The 23,522-nt window shown below is 39.0% G+C and overlaps 2 protein-coding genes across 2 annotated transcripts; both read right to left on the reverse strand.

The window, feature by feature from the left end:
* Positions 1-632: 632 nt before the first annotated feature.
* Positions 633-18,983, reverse strand: nsun3 (NOP2/Sun RNA methyltransferase 3). Its single transcript, XM_008404348.3, has 6 exons — positions 18,679-18,983; positions 17,722-17,825; positions 17,123-17,637; positions 16,602-16,756; positions 14,349-14,470; positions 633-14,203 (listed from the first exon to the last, which is right to left on the reverse strand). Exons 1-6 carry the CDS (start codon positions 18,943-18,945, stop codon positions 13,837-13,839), a joined length of 1,530 nt encoding a protein of 509 aa, XP_008402570.2. The 5' UTR covers positions 18,946-18,983; the 3' UTR covers positions 633-13,836.
* Positions 18,984-19,738: 755 nt separating this feature from the next.
* LOC103461942 (ATP synthase F(0) complex subunit C3, mitochondrial-like) lies at positions 19,739-23,179 on the reverse strand. The gene is made up of 5 exons (XM_008404350.3): positions 23,042-23,179; positions 22,684-22,776; positions 21,453-21,524; positions 20,476-20,675; positions 19,739-20,100 (listed from the first exon to the last, which is right to left on the reverse strand). The coding sequence occupies exons 2-5, from the start codon at positions 22,720-22,722 to the stop codon at positions 19,986-19,988; spliced, it is 426 nt and encodes a 141-aa protein (XP_008402572.1). The 5' UTR covers positions 22,723-22,776; positions 23,042-23,179; the 3' UTR covers positions 19,739-19,985.
* Positions 23,180-23,522: the final 343 nt, after the last annotated feature.

Genomic DNA, 23,522 nt, shown 5'->3' on the forward strand with positions numbered 1-23,522 from the left:
GGGGAAGCCCAGATTTGCGGTTGAGGAATTGGATTGAAGCTGTGCCTAAGAGGCCCAGTGGGATGCAGGATCCTCGCAGTGATTAAGGGATGTGAAAGGATTCGTGCCCTTCAAAAGTATTTGATAGCTACAGCTCTGCTCACACTAATCCTAGAATGGCCCACAGACACCAACTAAACTACAAATAAAAAAAAAGAAAGAAAAGAACCTGTGTTCAAAGCTCTGATACTGCAGAATACTGTACGTTTCTGTGTGAAGAGACGCACGAGTTAATAAAACTCCAAATAGCTGCAGTAAGTAATGACAAAATGACAGTAATGAAAAGTTCTCACTGCAGCTTTTTCTCCATCTGACATCAATTTGACAGTCCAGACGAGGATTAGGCTTAGGCTTAATTTGAAGATGAGATGATTAAGGCCTCACATCTCATCTCTGGGGGAAGAGTTCTTTTTTTCTGTTACTCTGATAACAGAAAAACTCTGATAGATGTATTGTTGCAACATGAAGCTATCCCTGTGAGGGCTTTAGTTACACACTTAGTCAACAAGTGACTCAAAGGTGATCGTGATATTTGTTTCTGCCTCTCATTCCGCTGCTTGGTGCTTCTTTTCTACACTTCAGCCTGTTTTACGTACTTTATTTTATTTTATTTTATTTAAATCTACTTAGTTTATTGCATTTAAAGCAACAGTCTAAAACAAATTTGCAGAGCAGTTCTGGATGAAACTCTTGGGAAGGTCATCAATGCTATAAGTATGCAGAATGGCCACAAGAACTCAGGAGAAAATGGGAAAATCTAAATCATTTAGTAGAAGCTGCTGCTCAGCGTTATGATTCTTATATGTTTTCTTTATATAACATATCCTACACCAATTTTTCTATATCTAAAGTTGGGCTGGTAACAGTATAGCACAAGCATAGGAACCTCTGATTTGTGATAAAATGATACACATATTTCCGATTTATTGTTTTCTCCTTTTCCTAACAAGTGAAAGCCACAGCCCAGATGCACGCAAAGCATGAATGAGTTCTTGCAGTTTTTATTGCCTGTGATTTCATTTAGATGGAAAGCTTTCCATTGGTAATGGTTTTACTGATTTCGCAAAACAAAAGTGTAAACCATGTTTATTTCACTAGCTACCTATTCAATATGACTTTGGTTAACTTAATTTACAAAGTCGCATTCGGCAGATATAGTACTTATTGATTTCATGGAGATAAAAGGGTTTCATTGATTCCAACAGTAATATTACGGCCATCAGCCACGAGTCACATTGATTTGTTCCTGTTCCAGACAAAGAAAAGTTTGAAGTTATGAATAAGTCTGTCTAATAAATATCTAGATTTTATTCACTTTGAGAATAAAAAGGTATTTGTCTAACTGAAGGTGATAAGGAAGAGAAGTAAAATTAAAATATAGAAGGTATGTGGATATATATAACACATTCTCATTATAAGCAAACAAGGGACATCGAATTTAAGCTATAAAAAAAATGCAGGATGTCCAGGGGCGGTCATAACCATTTTGGTTCCCTGGAAGAACAACACCCATGACCTTTGAGTTGAATTGAACCGAATGTCAGAAATAATGTTAAATAAATTAGCGCCCTGCCCACAATGCACCCACTGCTACCCACCTATTTGGTTAGTAAGTAAGGCCTTTCCAATGTCAGCGCAATCTACTACAAGAAACGGCCTTGATATTGTGCTGATATTTTTGTTTAGGACCTGCGTGTTAACTTAATAAATAAATAAAAAAATAAATTTTTTTCACGTAATTATTTGAGTAATTAAAAAATTATGGTGACAACCAATTTATGGATTTAAAAATAATAATAATAAAATTCTATGTCAATGTATTTCTCCTCCCTCCTGTGTATTGGGGTTTATGTGTATTTATGGCTACTTACCCAGCTGCTTATGTCTTTGTGTTTACAACGGCAATGTTAAATGCTCCCTCGCTCTCTCCCTGCATCCCCATTTCCTTTGGGTGAACAGCCTTGAAAACGTATGTTATAGGTCTTGAGTGCTGAGTGCACTTGTAGGTTTCACAAGAACATCAAAACACAATCAAGTCGTGTGGATCCCCGAGGCTCCAGGCTGCAGCACTTAGGGAAAGAGAGGATTAGGAGGAGGGAAAGGAAGGGAAGCATCAGAAACGTAGAGATGGAGGAATGAAGGCAGGTAGAAGGATGAGCAGTCGGAAAATAAACGGACAAGCTGACGTAAACGACTTTATGCCAATTCATTCGACAGAAAATGGATGAGGTTTAAATTATGCATTTTATTAAAACACACAATTAAAATAAAAGTATTTTCAGATCATTTTGAAGGAACGAAGTGGTCAGCGCTAATTGATTTCATTATATTTCTTCACACTTTAGCTCCCTCGTCCGTCATTGAGCACTGAGCTCCACTGAATTGATCCATAGCTCAGCTCCTGCCCTGAAATCTTTTAAAATTACTGGTATAATTCAGAACAGAGCTCAGTGAACTCTGACAGTCAGAGAAGGGGAGTAAAAAATTAAAAGTCTCTTCTTCTTTCTGTTTTTTTTTTTTTTTATAGAACCCTGCTCCATTTTGTTCCCTTTTGAAGCCTGAGTGTGAGGAATGGTAATTGAGCCATCACTCCAGGAAAGAGAGACAGAAAGATGAAGAGACTGAGAGAAGAAAAAGAGGGAGAGAGAGGAGAGGAGAGATGAGTGGAAGTGGTGTAAGACCGGCTCACAGTGCAGTCAGATGAAAGCTTGTGAGTCTACTTTGAATTTTGTTCATTTAGATCTGTTTTTTTTTTAAATGCAAAGTCTTCAAAGCCAGCTAATAACTGCTTTTTGAAATGAGTCATTTCTTTTGTTTCTTGATTATATTCACTCAGTCAACAGGGAGCCGGTGCAACAATACAAGCAGAACTGGCACATTGGGATTAGGCTGATGATTAAAGAACTCAGGAGTAAACGAACCTCTTGTAGGATGAGATTGTGATATGAGTTTGATATACTACTGTCTCTGAATCTGGTCAGTATAGTATAAACTTAGCATGGTGTAAATCGATTAAGCCTTATGGTAAAAACAACGTCTTTTGAATTTTCATGCAAACGCCAACTTAATGAGTTGTTCCACTGGTGACAGATGATCAATAATTTTAGTCATTTCTTTGCCAGTAATGCAAATTATTTCCAGCTCCTAAAAACTACAATGTGAAAGCTTCACTATTTCCAGAAAATATTATAGTACTTCCATTTTTTGATTTCCATTTTCTATTGTTGCTTCAGAAACCCGGCAGCCAGCGCGTAAATGCTGCAACCGGTTTCCTCAGAGTCGCACTAATGACTTGAAGCAATCAGTTGAATTCCTAAGAGATAAAGTTTTACTTAGATGATCAGGTCATTTTGAATGTGCAGTTTTAATATTAGACAGTTTTCTGTCATGCAATATACATGGGTTTATTGGAAAACCTGTGTTATGCCATTGTAAATATGAGAAAACAAGTTGAACAGTCACATATTTGCAGCATGTGTGTCACATTTGACATATTGCTGGTTTGAATAATTCAGGTATATTAGGGAAAAAAAGATGAAATTCTCCAGTTTTGTTACTTATTTGCTCCTAAAATAAACTGATTTGAATTATTCTAAAACACATGACTTGACTCGCCATCATCCGTTTTCTGCAAGGTGGAACATTTGATTTATTTTTTTATTTCTGCAAGCGAATAGTTGTTGAATTGTTTGAGAGTTTTAATATCGTAGCTTTCATTTTGGCTAGGTGGGGCGGAAACTTTTTATCTGCACTTTAGTCTTGTTTTGTTTGCATGTGAGAATCACCTTTATCGATTTAAAAATTACTGAAAAGATCATTAGGCTTTGATCAGATTGTGTAAACTTACACTTAGAAGGAAGGCAGTTTTGTTTTGTTTGTTGCCTGAAAAAGTTCAACATTTAGTGATTTGAGATTTCTATTGTACAATCATGACGTATAAAGCTGCAAAAGGATGTTGATTTCAGATGGTGCAAGGCGCTAATGAGTTCCTCCTTTGAGCTGCAAACAAGTGGAGCTGATGAGGGGATATTATACCAATTCTTGTACGTCCTGTAAATCTTGTATTCACAAAAGAAAGTCATAAACCCTGTAACAAACCAATATGCATTTTTAATATGCATATCTATATAGGCCTTAGGTATATTTCTAAATACATTGCTACATTTCTTCCTAGCCACAATATGGCGGTGGATAAATAGCTGTCCCTGTGCATCTTGAGCTTTTAAACATCTTCTTCTCTGTTTGTGTGACAGTCTGAAAACAATCTTGGCACCCACAATGATGCATATTCGCCTGAATTACCTCGTCAATGTCCTGGATGCTGTCTCTTCGCAGGCAGCCTTGCCTGTTCTCCGACCCCTCTCGAGAGTATGCCTTATTGCATTGGCAGCGCCTGGTGTGCAAGGCTGGACCAGCTGCGACTCATTATTCACCTACTTTATAAAAAATCTGGTTGCTCCGTGCTCACATCACCAGATCGTAGTATTGCATTTGCAAAAAAGGGAAAAACTGCTGGAGCTCAGTCTCATCGCTTCCTTCTGCCTCATGGAGAGAGAGAGCACTTGATCGCATCATTCAATAAAAAAAATAAAAAATAGTGGGACTCAGAAGCCAAGCCGTGATCAAATGGATTAAAGTCGCCACCATGAAACGTGAGCCCAGCCCAAAACGCCACAAGGGGCAGGAGCAGGATTTGGCTCTACGTTTGCTTCTGAGGTGGATTCAATAATTTAGACGTCAGCCCAGAACACCCTACTAGACCGTTATTACAGTCTTCAATCCCCTGAAAGCTGAATGTTCATCAAAGTTTTTTAGTGAAATTTTTATGGATGTGTTTTTGTACAGTAAATCACATTTAATAGCACTGTCCCATGCATTATTTATAAAGACAAACAGGCAATGATTTCATCACGTCTTATCACTGCTTGTTTCAGCTTTCCTGAATTCCAGACCTCATATCACACACTCACACACACGCACACGCGCATACACACACAGTATGGTGTGATTAAGGGTGTCCAGGCCTGTCATTACACAGTATGGTGTGGGGAAATGATGTCTCAGTAGAGCCCCAGCAAAAGCAGGAGTAAGAGTTAAGACATTAATAGGCAGAGAAAAGCCATACACCATCACTGTCTACCTGTGTGCTGGGGCTGGCGAGATCAAAGCCCGACGCTGAGATGGGGAGGGTGGAGGTGGTGGAGGGGGGGAGGTGGTAGGGGAACAGCCAGCTACTCAGACGCTGAGAAAAGAAGAGGGAAAAAGTCATCTGGTGACAAGGAGACTTAGAGAATAGCAAGTCCTGAAAGTGCAGAGGCGACAGGTTAAAAAAAATTGATGGAGGGAATAAATAGGAGTCATTTCGTCTCTGCCATCTGCCTTATTGTTTACAATAGTTTATGTGCTGCATTGGCCTCTGTGTCACCTTCTGCAGATGGAAGACTTGCCAGGTCAGCACAACTGTCACAAAGTTAAGCTAACTGGTCAAAAGTCTTCAGAAAAAAAGAAAATGTTTTTCCTGAAGACGAGATGGCACTGTCCAACAGAGACCATTGTTAAGATCATACGAGTATCAAGGGTTGGTTTATTGGCCGGGGTTTACAGCTCAACAAACTTCCCTTGTTTTTTTTATTGTGTTATACATCGAGTGGTGAAAAAGTATTTCCCCCTTGCACATTTCTTCTTTTGGCTGTTTTTCTTACAATGAAAAATGTGCAGGACATCACTTGGGTTACAAACTAAGCCGCAGAAGCAGGTCCACCCTTCAATGCCTTAAAAAAAAAAAAAAATTGAAAGTTTTGAAGAAGCCTACTTAAAGTCCGGAGTTTATTCTGCTCCTCGGAGATATAAAAGACTCAGTCCCAGCTATCATGAACATCAGGGGTTTTGTTACTACCGGTCGTAGGGTGGGTCATCCCGGAGTTATTTTTTCTCGCAGGGTCAGGCTGGTTTGGATAACTTTTCACCTTAAATATATGAATCCATCACTAAAAAGCAAAACAGAGTGACTATTAAATGGGGGAGGTATTTTTTTCATAAAAGTCTTTGTATAAAGATGAAGAAATGTAGATCTTTTCCATCAGACTATCTTATCATTAGAAATACATTTGCTTAATTGTCCCACTGTGGTTGTAACCTTTGATGTCTCTGCTACATGTTTATTTTTTTATTAACACTTTTTTTTCTTTCTTTCACACACATGCTATAAAAGAACATCCCTTCCCACTGGCATGTATAGAGAGTATTTTTATATGAGACTTCAAGCAAAGAGATTATCCTTAAGTTTTCCCAGAGGGTGAATCCTTAAGATTTTTGTTTTATGTCTTTAAGTGGCTTTATTAAAACATTAATGGACCCCTGGGCAAACATCTTGTAATGGGTACTTGACTGTTTAGCCTGCTGCCACCATTAAGTTATGCGAGACTTAAAAAATATCTAATATTTGAGGTAATTTGATTAAAAGCACCGGAAATTAGAAAATTATAGAAAACAGAAATAATCTCTGAAGAGGTGGATTGGAGGAAGTGCAGTTTAGTCTGGCAAGAAAACTGGCAGTAGCTAACAAAGATCCCCCACAAACTTATTTTTATACAAACACTTTGAAACACTGTTGTCGTAAAATTAGAAGAGCCAAAGTGATGCGCTTACTCCAGCAAAAGAACTGGGTATTTTTGTCATCACCAGATTGCGACGGCAAACTGCCCAAATTTTGCGAAAACAGAAAGTGTGAGGGAAAATAGCACAATGCAAGTGATGGCATGCTGCATTGCTTCAGAGCTGCACACATACATACACAGAGAATATGAATAATAAATAGATCATCTGTAAGTGCTGCGTGCTGATGTGAAATGTGAATAGGCTGTCAAATATTCATTCCGAGCATTGTAAGGGTAAGCTTCGGCAGGGCACCATTATGCCTCAAATCAATCTGTGAATTTTCACCGCGAGAAGCCGCAACCATCGCCGTGCTTCGATTAAGATCTACTGCTAATGTTTTCAAAACCGAAACTAAACACTGCTGTGAAATCTTTCAGTTTTAATGAGCACCGTTATTATTCTCCTCACTGACTTCTTTACCCCCTTTTTTGTCCTGAAGGTGAGAGATGTTTTATTCATGCTATTCCTTTTCCTCAGGCATGTCCACTTCAGCAAGGTTTGAAGAGGGAAAGATGAACAGAGTTGAGGTAAAATTAAGATGAAGCACCTTTGTCTCAGGATAACTTTACTGGAATTCATCCCTGGGTGTACGTATCACAGGGATTCATACTGGGGTCAAACAAGAGTTAACACGGGTCCTCACCGCATGCCTTTACTCTGGGGATATCACCTGAACTGGAGAAGTGGCGCTGAATGTCATGACAAGTACAGACGGCGTTTCTGAGATGCCATCGATGTAATGATGTAATGAAAGGCAGGCAGACATCCGGGAAGAGTAGCATGACATAAACTCTGAGTGTGTTTAATATCGCAATGCTCACTTAGTCTGTAAATCAGCTATCTTTAGACCACCTTCTTTAATAATGCATAATTTCCAATTAAAAGCCTCTCTGACCAGGACATTTCAATGTTTTGCTTGTATATTTGTGACTTCAACAGAAACGTCTGTGAAGATAAGCTTTCGTAGAAAAGCCGAAAAGTAAAACTTGATGTTTTATTTACACTACTTGTGCTCCTTTATTGTAGCTTTTGATAGTTTATTAGCTCAGATCTCTCTACTTACCACACCATGTCAGACCTCTCCACGATAATCACCTGCGCCTCTATGATTCGTCTGCAGCCGTCATCTGTCTTCCCACTCTGAGATGCTCTGTTCAGTCATTACTGGGATCTCCAACCTCTCTCAGCTCAGCTCAGCTCTGTCCATCCTCCTCCTAGAGCTCGTATCCTCCTCGTTACCGCTCCATCCACGACGCATACTGCATACATGCCTCTAACATAGATGAGACCCCCACGCGTTAGCACATACAGTCAGATGTTAGGCTCCAAGTCAATGCAGGAGTTTTCTGGCAACTGCTCTTGAGGGATTTCTTGAATTGGATTAAGCTGGCTGTTCCAAAAAATCAAAAGTAAAATAAAAAACATGAATTCATCAATTAGAAATGTGAAAACAGTGCTTGACAGAATAAGTTACTGTTTTTTTATACTTTATAAAGCTGCACAATGACGCTTTTTAGATACATTTATAAAACGCTCCCCTTTTCTTCGTAAGTTTATCCATTCCCACCGTCTATGTGTTTAAGGATTAAGCAGTCAGCGGTGTAAAATCTCACATCTAAAGGTCATGTATTCAGATCACGTTAGATCACGTTGTTTTTAACTTGGGAAGAGACACATCAATACTTAAGGCTAAGAAGACCTGGTCATTTTCTTCTAAATCAAATTTTGCTAGTTCTGTCCAGGGCTTTAGTTTTATGTCTCCAGATCAATTCTGCCTTTTCTTCAAAGGATGAATGAATGTCTAGGCCAAGGTAATCTGTCCTGTCTTCACTCTGTTAAGCCTGCGCTTTGTCTTGTGGTGCCGCTGTTATAGATGTCTCCTTCCTGGCTGCTGCTGAGGCTCGCAGAAATCTTTGGTAAAGAGAAACTGGCAGAAAAAACATCCCTTTTGCTACAGTTTTTCATGGACCACACTGCAATCAGACTTGCTGTGTCATTTATTGTCTTTTTTTTTAAATTATTATTTCATTTTTCCCCCTTGGAATTGAAATTGTGAGCAAAGTTTTATAAAATATCAAAAACACAAAGACGGGTTGGATTAGACAATCTAGTACCCACATGCCTTCTACAGTCAGGGTTTGGCTTAGAAACATTATTTACAGAAATTAAATAAAAAAATGCTTTAAAAGAAATGTTAAAAATTACATGATTGAGCCATGAATATTAATTAAAACCATACAACAAAACCCCAAAAAGAAAATCACCTTCACTCCTCCTCCAATTGCAATAAGTTGATTGATGTCTGCCAACAAATAAAAGGGAAAAAGTCCAAGAAAGACCTTATAAAGACCTAATAATAAAAAATGTCAATAATGGCGTCTACAGCTGCTGCTGGCCAAGGCCGTCCACCTAATTTGGTCGTACAATGATGTGTACGATCTTCACACCTGTTACAAATCTTAAAGCTCCAGACAAACAGTTTCCACCAAATGAAAATATTTAAGAGAAGCATGCCTGTATAAAACATCATCATAATCCAGTACAGACGTAAAAGTAGCTCCAGCCTGTTGTTTTTGGCCTCAAGCGACTTGATCCTGAAATAAAATCCCTGTTTTAATTTCAACTTCTTCACCAACTGTTGTAAAATACAAAAAATTCAAACCTCAAGAATCCCCAGTTAAAAATATATGATTCAATCTCTTAAACTAATTTTAGAAAAAGTGTATGTAAAAGAAGTTTACATAAATTTTTTTAGTGTACATAAGAATCATTCCCACACCCACAAGACCCAACAATCCCGTCCAAAGCTCAAAAAGCACAATGTGAGGCAGTATGGTTAGTTGCACTGGCAACACGATCAGTGGAAAACTATTCAAGCCTGCCGCTACAGTGAACTGGAACTTCACATTTACAAATCCAAAGACCTGCTTTCCATTTACATACTTTCCACATTTTACCTTTCGCTGAAACCGTTCCGTGAAAAAGAAATCCTGACTTTTTTAGTTTGATTTGCAGTGAAAGCGCTAAGTAGCAAGCAAAGCCACTAGTTTACAGACCACTGTGAACATCTTTCTGCTCTGTGTGCTTCAGTTGGTCTGAACCTTGGATCATGTGACATGACCGGCAGACAACACATTTCTTAAATGACTTGTTGACTTTGACAGGCAATTTAGACACAATGACATATTAAATGACAAAACAAAGTTCTTTTTTTTTGTCATAGCCAAAGACAGACAGTATTTGGGTCCTACTGGTTTTGCAGTTCCTGACGATGATCATGTGAGTTTAGCTTCCAGTGTTTTTCTGCGGATGAATAAGCTCAAGCTAGATCACCTCCCTTTCTACTTAAGGCCTGAGCAGAGACAACAAAACACTTTCCCCCCCCCCTCCCGTACATGACAAACGGGAGATAAAAGAAGCAGGCATTTCTGTTCTTTTCTTTTATCTTGAAGGTGGTTCAGATACTCTTTCTAGTTTGTACCATTAACTTTCCTCTGCTGTTGTCTGTCAGAGCTAACATTGATGGGATCCGATGAGCTTCAATTCCAGGCCAAAAAAAAAAAAAACACAAGGAGGACAGTTTTCTTCCCATCCACCAAGTCTCTGACAATAAATCCTGACACCGATTCTGATCTGTGGATTATCTGAATTACACATAAGCAACGGGTCATGTAAGGATGACTTGATAAGTTCTGGTGTGCAGAACCTTTAAATTGAAACTCTTTCCCTTTGTTGGATTTGTAATTGTTTGGGCGTTACACAGTCGTGTCTTCAATTTCAAAGTACTGAGGGCTGATTATTGATGTTTTTTTTGTTGTTTTTTTCATTTGCAGATTGGAAAAAAAAAACAACAGTCTGACTATCCTCAGCATGGGTTCCTTCTTACCTTTTCCTTCAAGACAAGTGGCGTAGCAATCAATCAACAGCAGCAGTCGTGCTCTCCTTTTCACTGATGGAATATTGACATATGATGGCTTTTGAAATGAGCGATGGATAACCTGAAAGGCACTAGATCTATAAACACACTTGTTAGCTGTGCGTGTCATTCAATGTCAAACGCTTCACCGTAAAAAAAAATCTTACAAACAGCAAGCCCATCGCATTGTATTGCAGCTGCGCAGATATTGAATTAAAAGTAGCAATATTAGTGAGTGTACACCAAGTGGCCACTTTATTAGATACACCACTGCCTTTTGAAAGTTCAAAACCCACTGTCACTAGATCCGGATCCAACAGGGCACCTTTGGGATGCGGTGAGATGGGAAGTTTGCATCGTGCAGAGCCCGACGGATCTGCAACAACTGCTATCCCTGCCAACACGGACTAAACTCTCAGAGAAATCTTTCAGACGTATTACTGAATCTATGCCATGGAGAAATAAGGTTGTTCTTAAACATCCAACAAAACTGCCCTTCGGGTGTATTTTCCCTTTTTTTCTCTCTTTCTCTCTCTGAAAAATAGCTCCCTGCTATTAAAAACGCTAATGCCGCAGTGAAACTGGACGATAGGATCCCCCCCCCCAGAGGCTGTGAGTGTCATGTTGAAACAGATGACCAAGGGGCTTTCAGTTTTGTTGACATGTGGCACCTTAAAATTTGGATCCGTTGTCTGAACGCTACTTCAACTTTTTATACACAACCAATATGATGAAATGCACGTAGTGAATGGTTAGGAGGGAAGTAAGGATTAACTTCATGCCAGCATGTCCAAGCAGAGAATGTTGCCAGAATGGATAAAAAAAAAAAACTCCTAGCTGAGCTCAGATTATTCCGCTTTGCTTTCCTGTGGCATTCGGCACCATCCTGTGCTCTGCATTGCTTTCTAACTCCATTTACTGTTCTACAATTCCTTTTCTAATTTTCCCTCTTCTTCTCCCTTTATTGTGAATGACTAAGGTTTTAATGATTACATCTGGTGGTGCCACAAATTAATTCCTGCCTCTCTGGCAAAAAGCAGCTCTCCACCTGATTATGCAAAGCAGGCCTACATTCGCTGCCTTTGAAGTGGAGGAAAAGCTGCTTAGAGATTCTCCCCTTGAGGAAACGCAGCAATATGGGCACCATCAACAAACCAGGGTTCACTCAAAGGTCAGCAACATAGTTAACCCAAATGAAGCTTCGCATGATCTCCATATCTCGTCTAATTTGAATCGGTGTTGCCGTTTTCGTGGCGCGATGGCGCTCCCGTTTCAGACAGGAGTTGCTTTCCAATGTAAAAAAAACAACAACAAAAAAACTGGAAAAGTAAAGAAAAACTGGGGCAGTCCACAAAAATAGCCATATAAGTGCAGCAAATATTGCTTGTGTCTATATGACCAAAAGGAAGCGGTGGATGAGGCTGTTATGAAGCTCTCGCAGCTTTCTTATTTCAGCAATCATCTCTACGACTGTGTCTCACGGGGATTTGCTCTCAAACACCAGCCCTTTATATCTGAGTGCACAGGGTTTCCGCACAACGCTACCTCCGCGACAGCATACTTTCTCAGTCCTGAAACGCTCAGGATGTGAACTACGTGCATTTACCTTAAATGCACCTTTGCCTCAGACCTGAGCAATTACAGTCTAATGAAAAGCTGCAACGCCGCGATGAAACTGTGTCTACTTTTTGCTCAAGCATGACTCAAGTGCAGTCCTTCAACTTAATAACCCACAGGAGATGATACGATCGTCTCTCCGCTGCACTGAGAGGAGGTACAGTCTAATAACAGACCTGGCAGATGGAAGATTACCAACAGGGAAAATTAAAACCTGTGTCCATTCAGACAAGAGCAAGAAAAAAGGAGATCATCTTTGTGACGTTTCTATTTATACTGATTTATCTTATTAAACTTGCACCTTCGCGAGACAGTCTTTATGCCACTTTTCAGTTTTTGCAATAAAAATAGCTTGTTGTCTCTTAAAGATGTTCCGTAGGTCACAATACATAGAAATGCTGAGGTGATATTTAGGTTTCCACTATGTGGAATGACTCCTGAGGGAGGATGCCGGTCAGTGGTTTTGCAGCGACTCTATGAATAAACATTAACGTTACATTGTTGTAACTAATGGAACTTTTTTCACACAGAAGATTTATATTCCTGAATATATTCCTGAAGACCAGGAAATAAAGGAAACGAGTATAAAGCGCCTTCATGAAGATAAATCATCACAGGATGGGGCTAGTATGTCTTTTTCCTTCACATTCAGCTGTGTCTGAAATCACATCTTACTACCATGAAAAGAGCATTGTATTTTTTTATTTTTTTTTTATGGCAGAAACGGAAAAAGAAAATGATGCACAGCAAGACTCCTTCCTGGACAACTCATGTCTCAATTGTAATTAAAGAAAAGGTTTTCTGTTTGTGTATGAAATTCAAGACTCAAAGAAAAAAAATCAATCTACTTTAAAAGGAGCAACAAAATACTAACTATATATACCCTTGTGTGAAGAAGGCTTACTTTTAACTGTCCACGACTTTTCAACATATAGATATCTACTTTTTGTCAAGAATTTTGACAAAACCACAATGTTTTGCCAGTAAAACAATATAGTTTGCAAAAAAATGTTTTTTTCTTTTTACAGAGTAAAACAACCGACTAAGGGTGGTAGATCCTTGTTGGATGTAAATAATCCAAAATTTCTGAGGTCTCTTCCAGCTTCTGGTGGATAACAAATGCTTCACATAGAACATTTTGATCCAAACAAAAACAGTCTGGCCCAGGTTCAGACTGGATGGCAAACAGTTGAGCTTTAACAACTAAAACAATCCTAATAACCTTAATTTGAGTTTTCTGCTGTTTTATGGGTAAAAGCAACTCTGTTACCGTCACACGATCATTTGGTGCATCTTGATCTTAAACGTTGATTATTAGAATTCAGGAAACATAAATGTGTCTCTGGTGAAGATTGCTGGAGGTAAGAATGAGAGATTAGAGTCATGTTTGCTTTTGATTTGGTGCTTAAATCTAAAATCTCACACAGCACTCTCAGACAGATGAACGTCCGACTACACCTATAGTGTTCCTTACCTTAAAAACTTTATGTAACATTTACAGCGTAAAGGTTACTACAACGCACAGCTCGCGTCTGAATGTCTAAACTTCTTTGCATAGTTTGTGCTAAAAGACGTTCTGGAATTGATACAGGACTCAATTTAGCATTTCACCTGTCTTCTTCGTTCTGGAGGTCAGACTGTATCCTTTTTTTTCTAATTCGAGACAAAAACATTGGCCCCCAGGTCTTGCCGGGCTGGGGAACCACCAGAATGCCGAGCTGATGATGAGAAGCGGACGCAGAGCCAATCGGCGGACACGGAGACGGCTTGGGCTCTGTCTGTTTCTGACCAGGGAGTGAAATAACGGCAAAGTATTTTGACAGAGGCAGAGCGATCTCTTCCCACAGATTTTCAACTTCAGCATCAGGGAAGTCTTTCAGCACCGCCTCAACCACAGCGCCGTTCTCCAAGCTCGACAGTGTGCAGGTTGAGTAGACGACAACACCCCCCGGACGCACTGCAGATATAGCGGACCTATAGGAGGCAGACAAACAGCGTTTAATTTCTTTTTTATCACACTTTATCGATTTTACACAGTACAAAACTGTTATGTTTCAGCTGCTCTGAAGGTGCAGTACACCTCGCAGGTGTTTTCTATGTCTGGTGTTATTGGGTTCACCTTAGAAGCCGAGTCTGTAGCTCCGGCAGCCCGGCTCTGTCTTCTAGTCTCTGTTGCCCCCGGTGTTTGTCGCTAGAATGCAGCCAGCTCCTGTCATTAGAACAAGGAGCATCAACTAAAACCTGGGACAACATAAAATATGGACAGCTCAGTCACAGTCATAATTTATACAGATAAAGACAAGAACAAAGTATCAAGTCATGTTTGAAGACACTAATTTAACATCAGACGTGATGAAACCATTCTTTCCCCCCAGTAATTTCATACTGTTAATAAAGTAGAGCTTAGTGTTGGCTAAGAGGGAGGAGGAAAGTCAGTGGACTCCTAGTCCTAGCTTGGAAAAGTCTGGAAGGTTGCATCAGAAAAGAAACTTATGGATCACAAAGGACAAAATTAGAGAGGAAAGGCTGAAATAGTTTGGACATGTGCAGAAGAAAGGTGGATCTGGTGGACAAAGGACATTGGAAATGGAGCTGGCTTGGAAGAGGGGGAAAAAAAGAAGAAAGGCAGCTGTGACAGAGGAGAATGTTAAGGACAGGGTGGATAATCTGCTGGGGAGACCTCTAAAGGAAGCAGCCAGGGAGAAAAGGACAGCACTGTTGGCAAGAATACGGTGAAGGCAGCCACTCTTTAAAGGTAATCATTGTTCTGTTTTAGTTTAGTAACAAAACAAAAGAAAACACTGAGAGGACGCAAAACTCTTTAAAACATTTGTTCTCAGTGAAACATACTTACAAACAATTACATTTCAAAGAATCACTTATCGAAAAACAAAAAAAGAATACAGAAAAATAGCTCTCTAAATATAGAAATAGAAAATGATTGAAAAGACAAATCAATAAACTTGAGAACATTGTAGATTTACTTCTAGTTTGACCTTTGTTTTCTTTTTTCTCTTGAGAAAAATCACTAACATGCATTGCTCAGTAACAATATCGATTTCTTTCAGTTTAGTCCTGGGTAACCCCTGCATTATATAACCTAATTTGAATTAATAAAATAGGTGAAATACAACTTAAAATACAACAATTTTCCCATTGATTTTTATATATCTTCAGGTTGCATCCCTTTTCTTTTCTGGTAGCAGAACTCAGCTTGTCATTACATATTTCATTCGACCTGAAACAAAGTGCCATTTTTCTTAATCTAGACTTTTAACATGAACATCCATCCATCCATTTTCTGTACACCCTTTGTCCTTTGTTATTTGCGTTTATGTTTGCATTTTCTGTAGAAGTGTATTAAGGTCCAAACTCCACTTGCATCCAACTGTTTTGCATTCTGATCACATTTTTTATCTGGCTCTGACGCAACGCTCCATCAACACACCAACGGACTCGTAAGAGCGAGTAAGTTTGTAGCGGAAAGCTCACCAGTGTAAACATAAACTTAATAAAGAATGTTGACATTAAACCCAGTGCTTTACTTGCTGTGTATATCATCCGGCCTGATTTTCCATTGGATCTGGCACCAAAACAGATCCGGTGTGTTTTGGCCCTGCTTCAGCTTTCAGTTTTCCGACTTTTGCATTTTAATATCTTCCCTTTGCTATGCTTTCTGTGGATCAACCATGTGCAGCAGCTCTTAGAAAGTATTTTTGTAGAACTTATGAATTATGTCTGAGGGTTCAAATATGTGTTTTCTCTGAATGACCGAAAATTAACCCATTATTCTATTTTATTACCTACATATGAGGCATGCTCACATGATTAATCCAAATTTAGTTTGATATCACTCTATATATTTTTTACATTTAAGACAAGTTTTTAGGCATTTTACATTTGTTTGTGTACATATACATTTATTCTTACTTTTCTTATATGATTTACACACATTAACATACAATAACTTAATGACCACCTCTAAAGGTGACTTGAGAATCACTCCACAATCTTGTATCTGTGTTATAACACAGCAGCACGATTTGTCACGTCTACCTTTCAGACAGTTAAAAGTAAACCTTTTCATTCTCTGCCCTCCCTTTTTTTTTTCTTTTTTTTTTTTTTATGATGCTGCTCCATTCTCAGCCACTTCCCCGCAGCCATTGTCTACCTCGTCTCAATTTCTGTTGTGAATAAATGCTTTTTCTTCTTTTTCTGCGGGGTTTATTAGCTTCTGTTCAAAGGCTCGCTGCTCTCATTGATTCGTTACCATGGAATTGGAAAATAAAAAGTGCATCACCCTAATTTGTTGGATGCGGAGAGAAAATTCAATTACCAGTGGCCATGAACACGTCAGGTGTACTTTGCTCACCTTGTCATAAAAACCGGCTTCGCTTTCCCCGACGAAGCGGCCGTCCTGCGCAGACACCATCACTCTGCTGCGCAGGGAGGGAGGCAGGAAGGACTCCAGGGTTTTGGCCAGCCAGTCCCGTCTGTGAGGATCTGGCTCATTACAGCAGAGAAGAGCTGCAACATAAAATAGGCAGAATTAGTGATCACCCGTAGTAAATAGGGTAGGAAACGAGTTGATCATTGCAGAAGCTTTGCAACACATTTCAGCATTAGGGTTTTGGTGAAAGGCTCTCGTTGTAAAACACCCCCACATAACACACAGGAATTAGGATTTTCTTGCATTTAATTGGTAATAAAATAAGCTCTAAACATGACAAATTTTCAGCAACAATCCATTTTTATTGTAATAATTAATCAGTGCAGATAACAATGCACAAATCTTTCTTTTTTTATTTCAACATATTAATCTCTTTTGATTGCACTCCTGCTAACCCTCGACCGCGATATATAATGAAACTCGTGTCATAGCTGCTTGTTTACCTGGAGTTGCACTTTGCATTATGGCGACAGCTTTGCCTCCGGGGGCAGAGCACAAATCCAGGACCTTATCACCATCTCTCACTTGCAAAGCCAGCACTGGAAGAAGCGAGGCGGCATTCAGGAGGTAGTACTGCTTCAGCTGGCCCGGCCGGTGGGCCTGGGAAGGAAATCGCAGGGGGTGTGGGTGGATGTAACACTGTAATGAGGAAGGAGGAAGTTTGGGTGGACGCTCAGACTGACGGGCCTGACTGAATGCATGAGAGGTAATGTAGGACAGGAGACCAACGTCCTCAGGAGGGCGTTTTGAGAAATGAGGTGAGAGAGTGTCTTTTCCTTCCTGACGTGGAGAATTAGACACAGCGGAGTCATTGTTATGAAGCAGCTCCGAGACGTCCGTTTGTGGCAGCAGTGATGAAAAGCCCTGAGACAGAAGAATCTGTGTGATATCTGTCACGGAGCTGAAGCGGTTTAACATGACCCCATACTGCCAGGACGGAGGGTCCAGCAGCACTGCTCTGCAAGACAGAGGGGAAGTCGAGAACTATGGTTTTATCCACTGATCGGGAGAACGTTGGTAAATCATTCAAGATAAAATTCACCTTGCAGAGGCCCACAAGTCTCCCAGTTCTTCACTGTACTGCTGGTCAAAATGATCAAGGACTGCTGGACATGGCTGTCTCCTGCTTTCACCTGTGTTTCTTATCTAGAAAAAAAAAAAACATACAGACAATAAAAGAGAACATCCACTATAATACATCCACTATAATGTTGGCACTCTAGATAAAGGTGTTCACAGAAGATGCCCTGGTTAACATGGCGGCACTTAAATACGTCTCCTTGATACGATTCGCTTCACACTAAGAGATGGAGATCATTTTTTTCACACTCTGTACTGTGTGTGATAGCAAAATAAACGTGGGATTTGTCTTATTTTGCTCTGGTTTATTTTCTATGAGCTATTTTCTTAAACTCATTTTAACTCATTTTGTGGATTATGCATTTATTCTTTTGAGGTTAGTATGACACGGTTTAATAATTTTTGTATTATTCTGTGTTCTTCTCAATCAATGTATCTTTGCCTTTTCACATTATGCCCTTTTAAAAGATGCATTTTATAAAGACTAAACCGATGGTTACCGTTTTGCATTTCGGAACCAGTGCAAATAAATCTATCCTTGATAAAGTATTTTTATAGTTTACAACGAAAACACACATACTTCAGGTTTGAAGATAGTATTATGCTGCTTGAATGTTTTTTCCCAGGCTTAAAAATTGTAATACACCAGCGCCTCCTGGTGGAAACGGAGGCTAAAACACTCCGGGAAACAGCGGAAAGGTAGAGAAATGCTTGAAAAAGAGGAGCTAAAACATCTAAATGTACAAGTTGTAACTTCAATTTTAAACTTCAGATCAAATATACCCCTTAGAAAGGACTTGATAATTTAACAAACTGACTTGTTACATACGCTGTTACAAAGACAGTCTATCACCTTAAGCTTTTACTTTTAAAACTATAAAAATGAACACAGTTCGTCAAAGCTACTCATGCCGATTACCTTGTTTTTCAGAGATCGTTGCTGTTTGTTTTGCCATAAAGAACCATCCGGACCAGGCCGACAGGAAAACGAAGACAGCCACCGCAGAAATGTCCGTGTTGTCGTGGGTTCCAGACAAATCTTCCTCCTCATAATGTAAAATCGCCGAACAGGAAGCACTGTTGAATCCTCGACATGCCATGAATTTACTAAATGATCGCTTTCATTTAAATCTTTGGGGGAAATAGGTGACCCTTCAATGGTACGTTCATTAAATTCGTCCCCCATAGCTTTACAAAATACAGTTCCATTTGGAATTAATCGGACATAAGTTATCCAGTATTTTATATTATATCGTTTACGTGCATTTAAAAGTAAAATAATTTGAATTAATTCAGGGTGTTTTATCATAGATGTTCGTATTGTGCTTTTGTTAAATTCTGTCGCTAAAAATCAAGAAAAGTGGAGCGGATCTGAAAACTGGACCTGCATGAACCCAACATTTCGTTGAAAATGAAATATACGCTGTATTGTCGTCTTGTGTCTAAATACTATTAAGTAATTTACTTTTAGCACAATACGAAATGGCAATTTTATTTGAGATTTTTTCTCTTAAGGTTAAATCTTCATATTTCAAAACTAAGGCAAATAAATGTCATGTTTTTCCTCATTGACATTTTCATGGCTGCCTGTTGCCGCCTCACTATGGTTGAAGCCTCTTCACTAGTGACCACTATGGAAAGCACATTAACATATTTTTCTGCCTTAAACTTTGCACCTTTGTGTTTTTATATTGTAAAGGCACCTTGAACTGCCTTGTTGCTGAAATGTGCTGTACAAATAAACTTTTAAAATCAGTTTATTTTCTATAATAAATGGCTGGGAAAAACCTGTGCACATTACCCCTCATCCTTTTGTCTGTGTGCTGTGAACACTTGAAATCTGAAGTATAATTTGTTGTGCACATGGTCTTGGCCAATAATGCTGACCGATTCAGTCACATGAAAACCCTTAAGAGGAAGCGGAAGCGGAGGAGTGTCCTTGGTATTCCAAACCAGGTTTATGAAAAACAAGAAACAAATGAAGAATTAAGTGTTTTACTTCAATTACAGGCTGCATGTTTGTTGCCAAACCTTTCAATTAAATACACAGTTTAGACCCATCATGACAATGATTCGAGTTTAGCAGACAATCTCAACATCAGATTAGCAATCTTCCAATAAACACTGATAAGATTTAGACAAAATGAGCTCAAATCATCCTTCTATTCCAACTGCTGACTCTTGTTGACATTATGATGTGTCCTTGTACAGTAAGGGCCAAGGTGTTTACATGGCGAAAAGGATGAGGAATGCAACCATCAGACAGAAGAGACCCATAGCTTCAGACAGAGCAAAGCCCAGGATGGCATAAGAGAACAGCTGCTGCTTCAGAGATGGGTTCCTGTTGAGAAAATGGGGGAAAAGCAGGAGTTAAATGTAATGAAACTACACGTTAACAGTTCAAAAAATAGAATATTTCTTATATCAATTTTTCTTGACCAAAAAAAGAGCCAATAAATGACATTGCGATTCCTGATTTGCAAGACTGTAGTCACAAGGATTTGTGATCCTTGTGATCAAAGGTGGATACCAAGTACTGAAGCTTCTATCCAGAACATATGAACATTTATTTAGCTTTTATAGAAAATTTACAATTCTAAACTCACAACAGAGGAAAGCTGAAAAACTTCGAACCACAAAACCAGAACCAGAAAATATTTGCTAAGGTCAAAACAGGCTTAGATAGGGTTTTATGAAGCATTAAAAAAAGTCATACCTAGCATATCCGATAATAAGACTGCCGAACACAGTTCCAATACCAGCTCCAGATCCAGCCACACCAACAGTGGCAGCTCCTGCTCCGATGAACTTTGCAGCTGTGTCAATATCACGACTCACAGCACTGGTCTGGAATCCCCGCACTGCCACCTGCTGCTGGGAGGCTGCAGTACTTGGTGGTGCCAGGAGTGAGGCAGTCTGCCAGTGTTTTAGAAAACATAAAACAAAAAGCTATATTTACACAAAACTCCACTTAGTCTTTTCATGCAATTTAGAAAAGGTAAAATGTAATTTCAATGCAGCCGTTTTGTTTTTGTAGTTCTAAATATACTAAAAATGGAAATAAGTGAAGAGGTTGGAAAATCCAGTTTGGCATCTCATTCAAGGTTTTGATCTGGATGAGGATTAAAGCCAACTCCTAATATCCTGAATGTATTAAAATAAAAATCTGTATTTGATCTTGACATTTAAGTAAGTTGTCTTATTTAAATAAATCAAGACTAACATAAGATTAAGCAGGTTAAAAATATGCCACAAATAAGACTTTATTCTTCAGGTTGCATTAGCCTTAGCAAAAATTAAATGGAGGCATTTTGTCTGCCACTGCTGTCAAACTGAAACCAGAGACGCACAAAGGATTTCTGAACTTTAGCGAGGTTCAGGTAATCTTACATGCTAAAGCAGAGGGGACATTCGTTTCAGCTTAAGTATTTATTTTAGCTATAGAAAGCTAAAAGCAAACTTAATATGCTTTACATAATTCCCAAAGGAAAAATGTATCCATCCCCTCATATTTAAATGTTAAGTGTCCAGTTGTTTCATTCAAATCTCTGCCTGAGCAATGAATCATTCGCTGCCAATTCTTATACAGTACTCGATTTACTCTTCTTGCACGTGAAACCACAGTAGCCCAGGATGGAAAGCTATGATGCGTTCTTACTGCCCAAATAGCCTGTGCCTCAAGACTGTCCTCACCTCTGCTTTCCTGCTGTCAGACACTACTGCCGCTGAGAGGGGTCTGTAAAGTGCCCGGGATCCAGCACGGACCTGTGAAGGAAGAGGTTGATAAAAACTTAAAAAGAAAGTAATAGAACAGCAATATCCAAGGATAGATGAATGACATCTTTATTTCAAGACAGACCAGCAATAAATGTTAACAGAAAAAAAAAGAAAAGACAAGAACCATGTCAATTTAGGATCATTACAGAAATAATGGCATTTCAAATGCACAGAGGAGAAAACCAATGTTTATTTAATTACATATCTAACTTATCTCGTATTTAAATGTCTGTGGAGTCCATTGGAAAAAAAAAATATTAGCAATAATATTAAATTACTGATAATATTTTAAGTAAAAAAAAATATACCTCTGAAACTGTTTTAAAGATGATCGGTTTACTTTTTATTATTATTTTTCCATTTGTCTTAATATGTGATCTTTAACCAAAAAGTCAAAACTGTCAAGGCTGAGAATGACAAAAAAAATGACTTCTTTTCACTAAAAAACTTTGTCAGGTGTTGAGTTTTATTTTTTTTAGCTTTGTTTCGTTTTCCCCAATTTTTGTTGTCGCTCATTTCAAATGAAAATCCCAACAGTGGACTGGGTCTCCAAATTAACTGGTTGGTTGCTAGAGGACGTGTGTAAAATTATTAAACAAAAAAAAATGTTTTAACCAGAGTTTTCCATTTTGATCTGGCCTCAATTCGTTAAATTGGTAGTAACACGCTTGTTTTATGGTCCAATTTAAATATACACATCCAAATATATTAATTCGTAAATTAATTGAACCCAGGAATAATAGCAACATTGACCAAAAGTTACTTTGGACCAACTGTTCCAACAACAAAACGTGTAACTCTAATTGGGCCTTTTCTATACGCTATACATTTGCTTTGGTTGCATGTACAGTATGTTTATATCAGTCTAAAATTATAAACCGCGGTTCTCCGTGTGGCTACAATAGACGGGTGGTGATTTGGCCTGACTGAAACTGCTTCGTCCTTGCAGGTGTGAGCTCAGCTGACTTTAGCAGAGGGTCAAAGCCAGCTCGGTGGCAGGGTGTTAGCAGAGTTAGCTGCAGAGTAGCTAGTGACCGTTCTGTCCTTACAGACAGCAAACAACACACCTGCTTTCTGTCCCGCTCTGAAAAGGCCCTGTTTAGCGTTTGCAACTTTGATTAGACGCCATTCATTCAAGTGTACTCACCAGAGAGGGCGTGGAGACGAACTTGGCGCAGGCATACATCACGATGTTTCGTTTGGTTCAGATGAGGCTGAGTAGCCAGTGGATATTTGATGTCTGCAAATAAAATAAATGAAACTATTTAAAGCTTATATCAATGAGTCAGCTTCGTTTGGTGAATGATTAGACTAATCATTCGGCTTGAGCCGACACGCAAAAAGGTCAAGCTCGGATGCAAAGACCGCACAGTGTTACAGGAAGAAGATGGTTAGTAATCAACAAGAAGAAGCACTACAGCAGACAATGCAGCCGGAAAATATCGAACAAAAAGCTTATAAAAGTCAGTGAATCTCAATTTATCAGGAAGAGGGTTAGCACTCACCGGTCTGTTGTAGAGGTCGAACAAACCAGAGGTAGGCGCATGCGCAAGTTTCGACTTGTCTTATGGGTTTTCGGTAGACAAACGGCATGAAGAGCTCACTGCTGCCTCCAACAGGTAGGCTACTAAATTACATGACTTATTTCTGTTCTCCGAGATATCAAGAGGGACTTTGTAGAGAGAGATTAACATAAAATAACAGATATATCTAATAATTAAAGCAAGCAATATAAATAATTAATGTATTGAATTATACAAGGGCGTTTTCTGTTGCAGTCGTTTATAACTTGGCATACAAGCTAGGAGGACAATAGAGCAAGCTTGTGCTGCTGTGCAGAAAACTGTCTATGAGTTTAGTTTTTTCTGTAATTTCTCATCCAGTTATTGTGTCTTTCAATATTTTACACAGTGCACTTAAACAATATAAAAAGGGGGACAAAAAGGTAGTGAAAATGTCCTGGAATCAAAAAAGTATTTTGTCGGA

This window comes from Poecilia reticulata, chromosome 3, assembly GCF_904066995.2.
Source record: "Poecilia reticulata chromosome 3, P_reticulata-male-v2, whole genome shotgun sequence".
In the NCBI taxonomy this organism is placed as follows: Eukaryota; Metazoa; Chordata; class Actinopteri; order Cyprinodontiformes; family Poeciliidae; genus Poecilia; species Poecilia reticulata.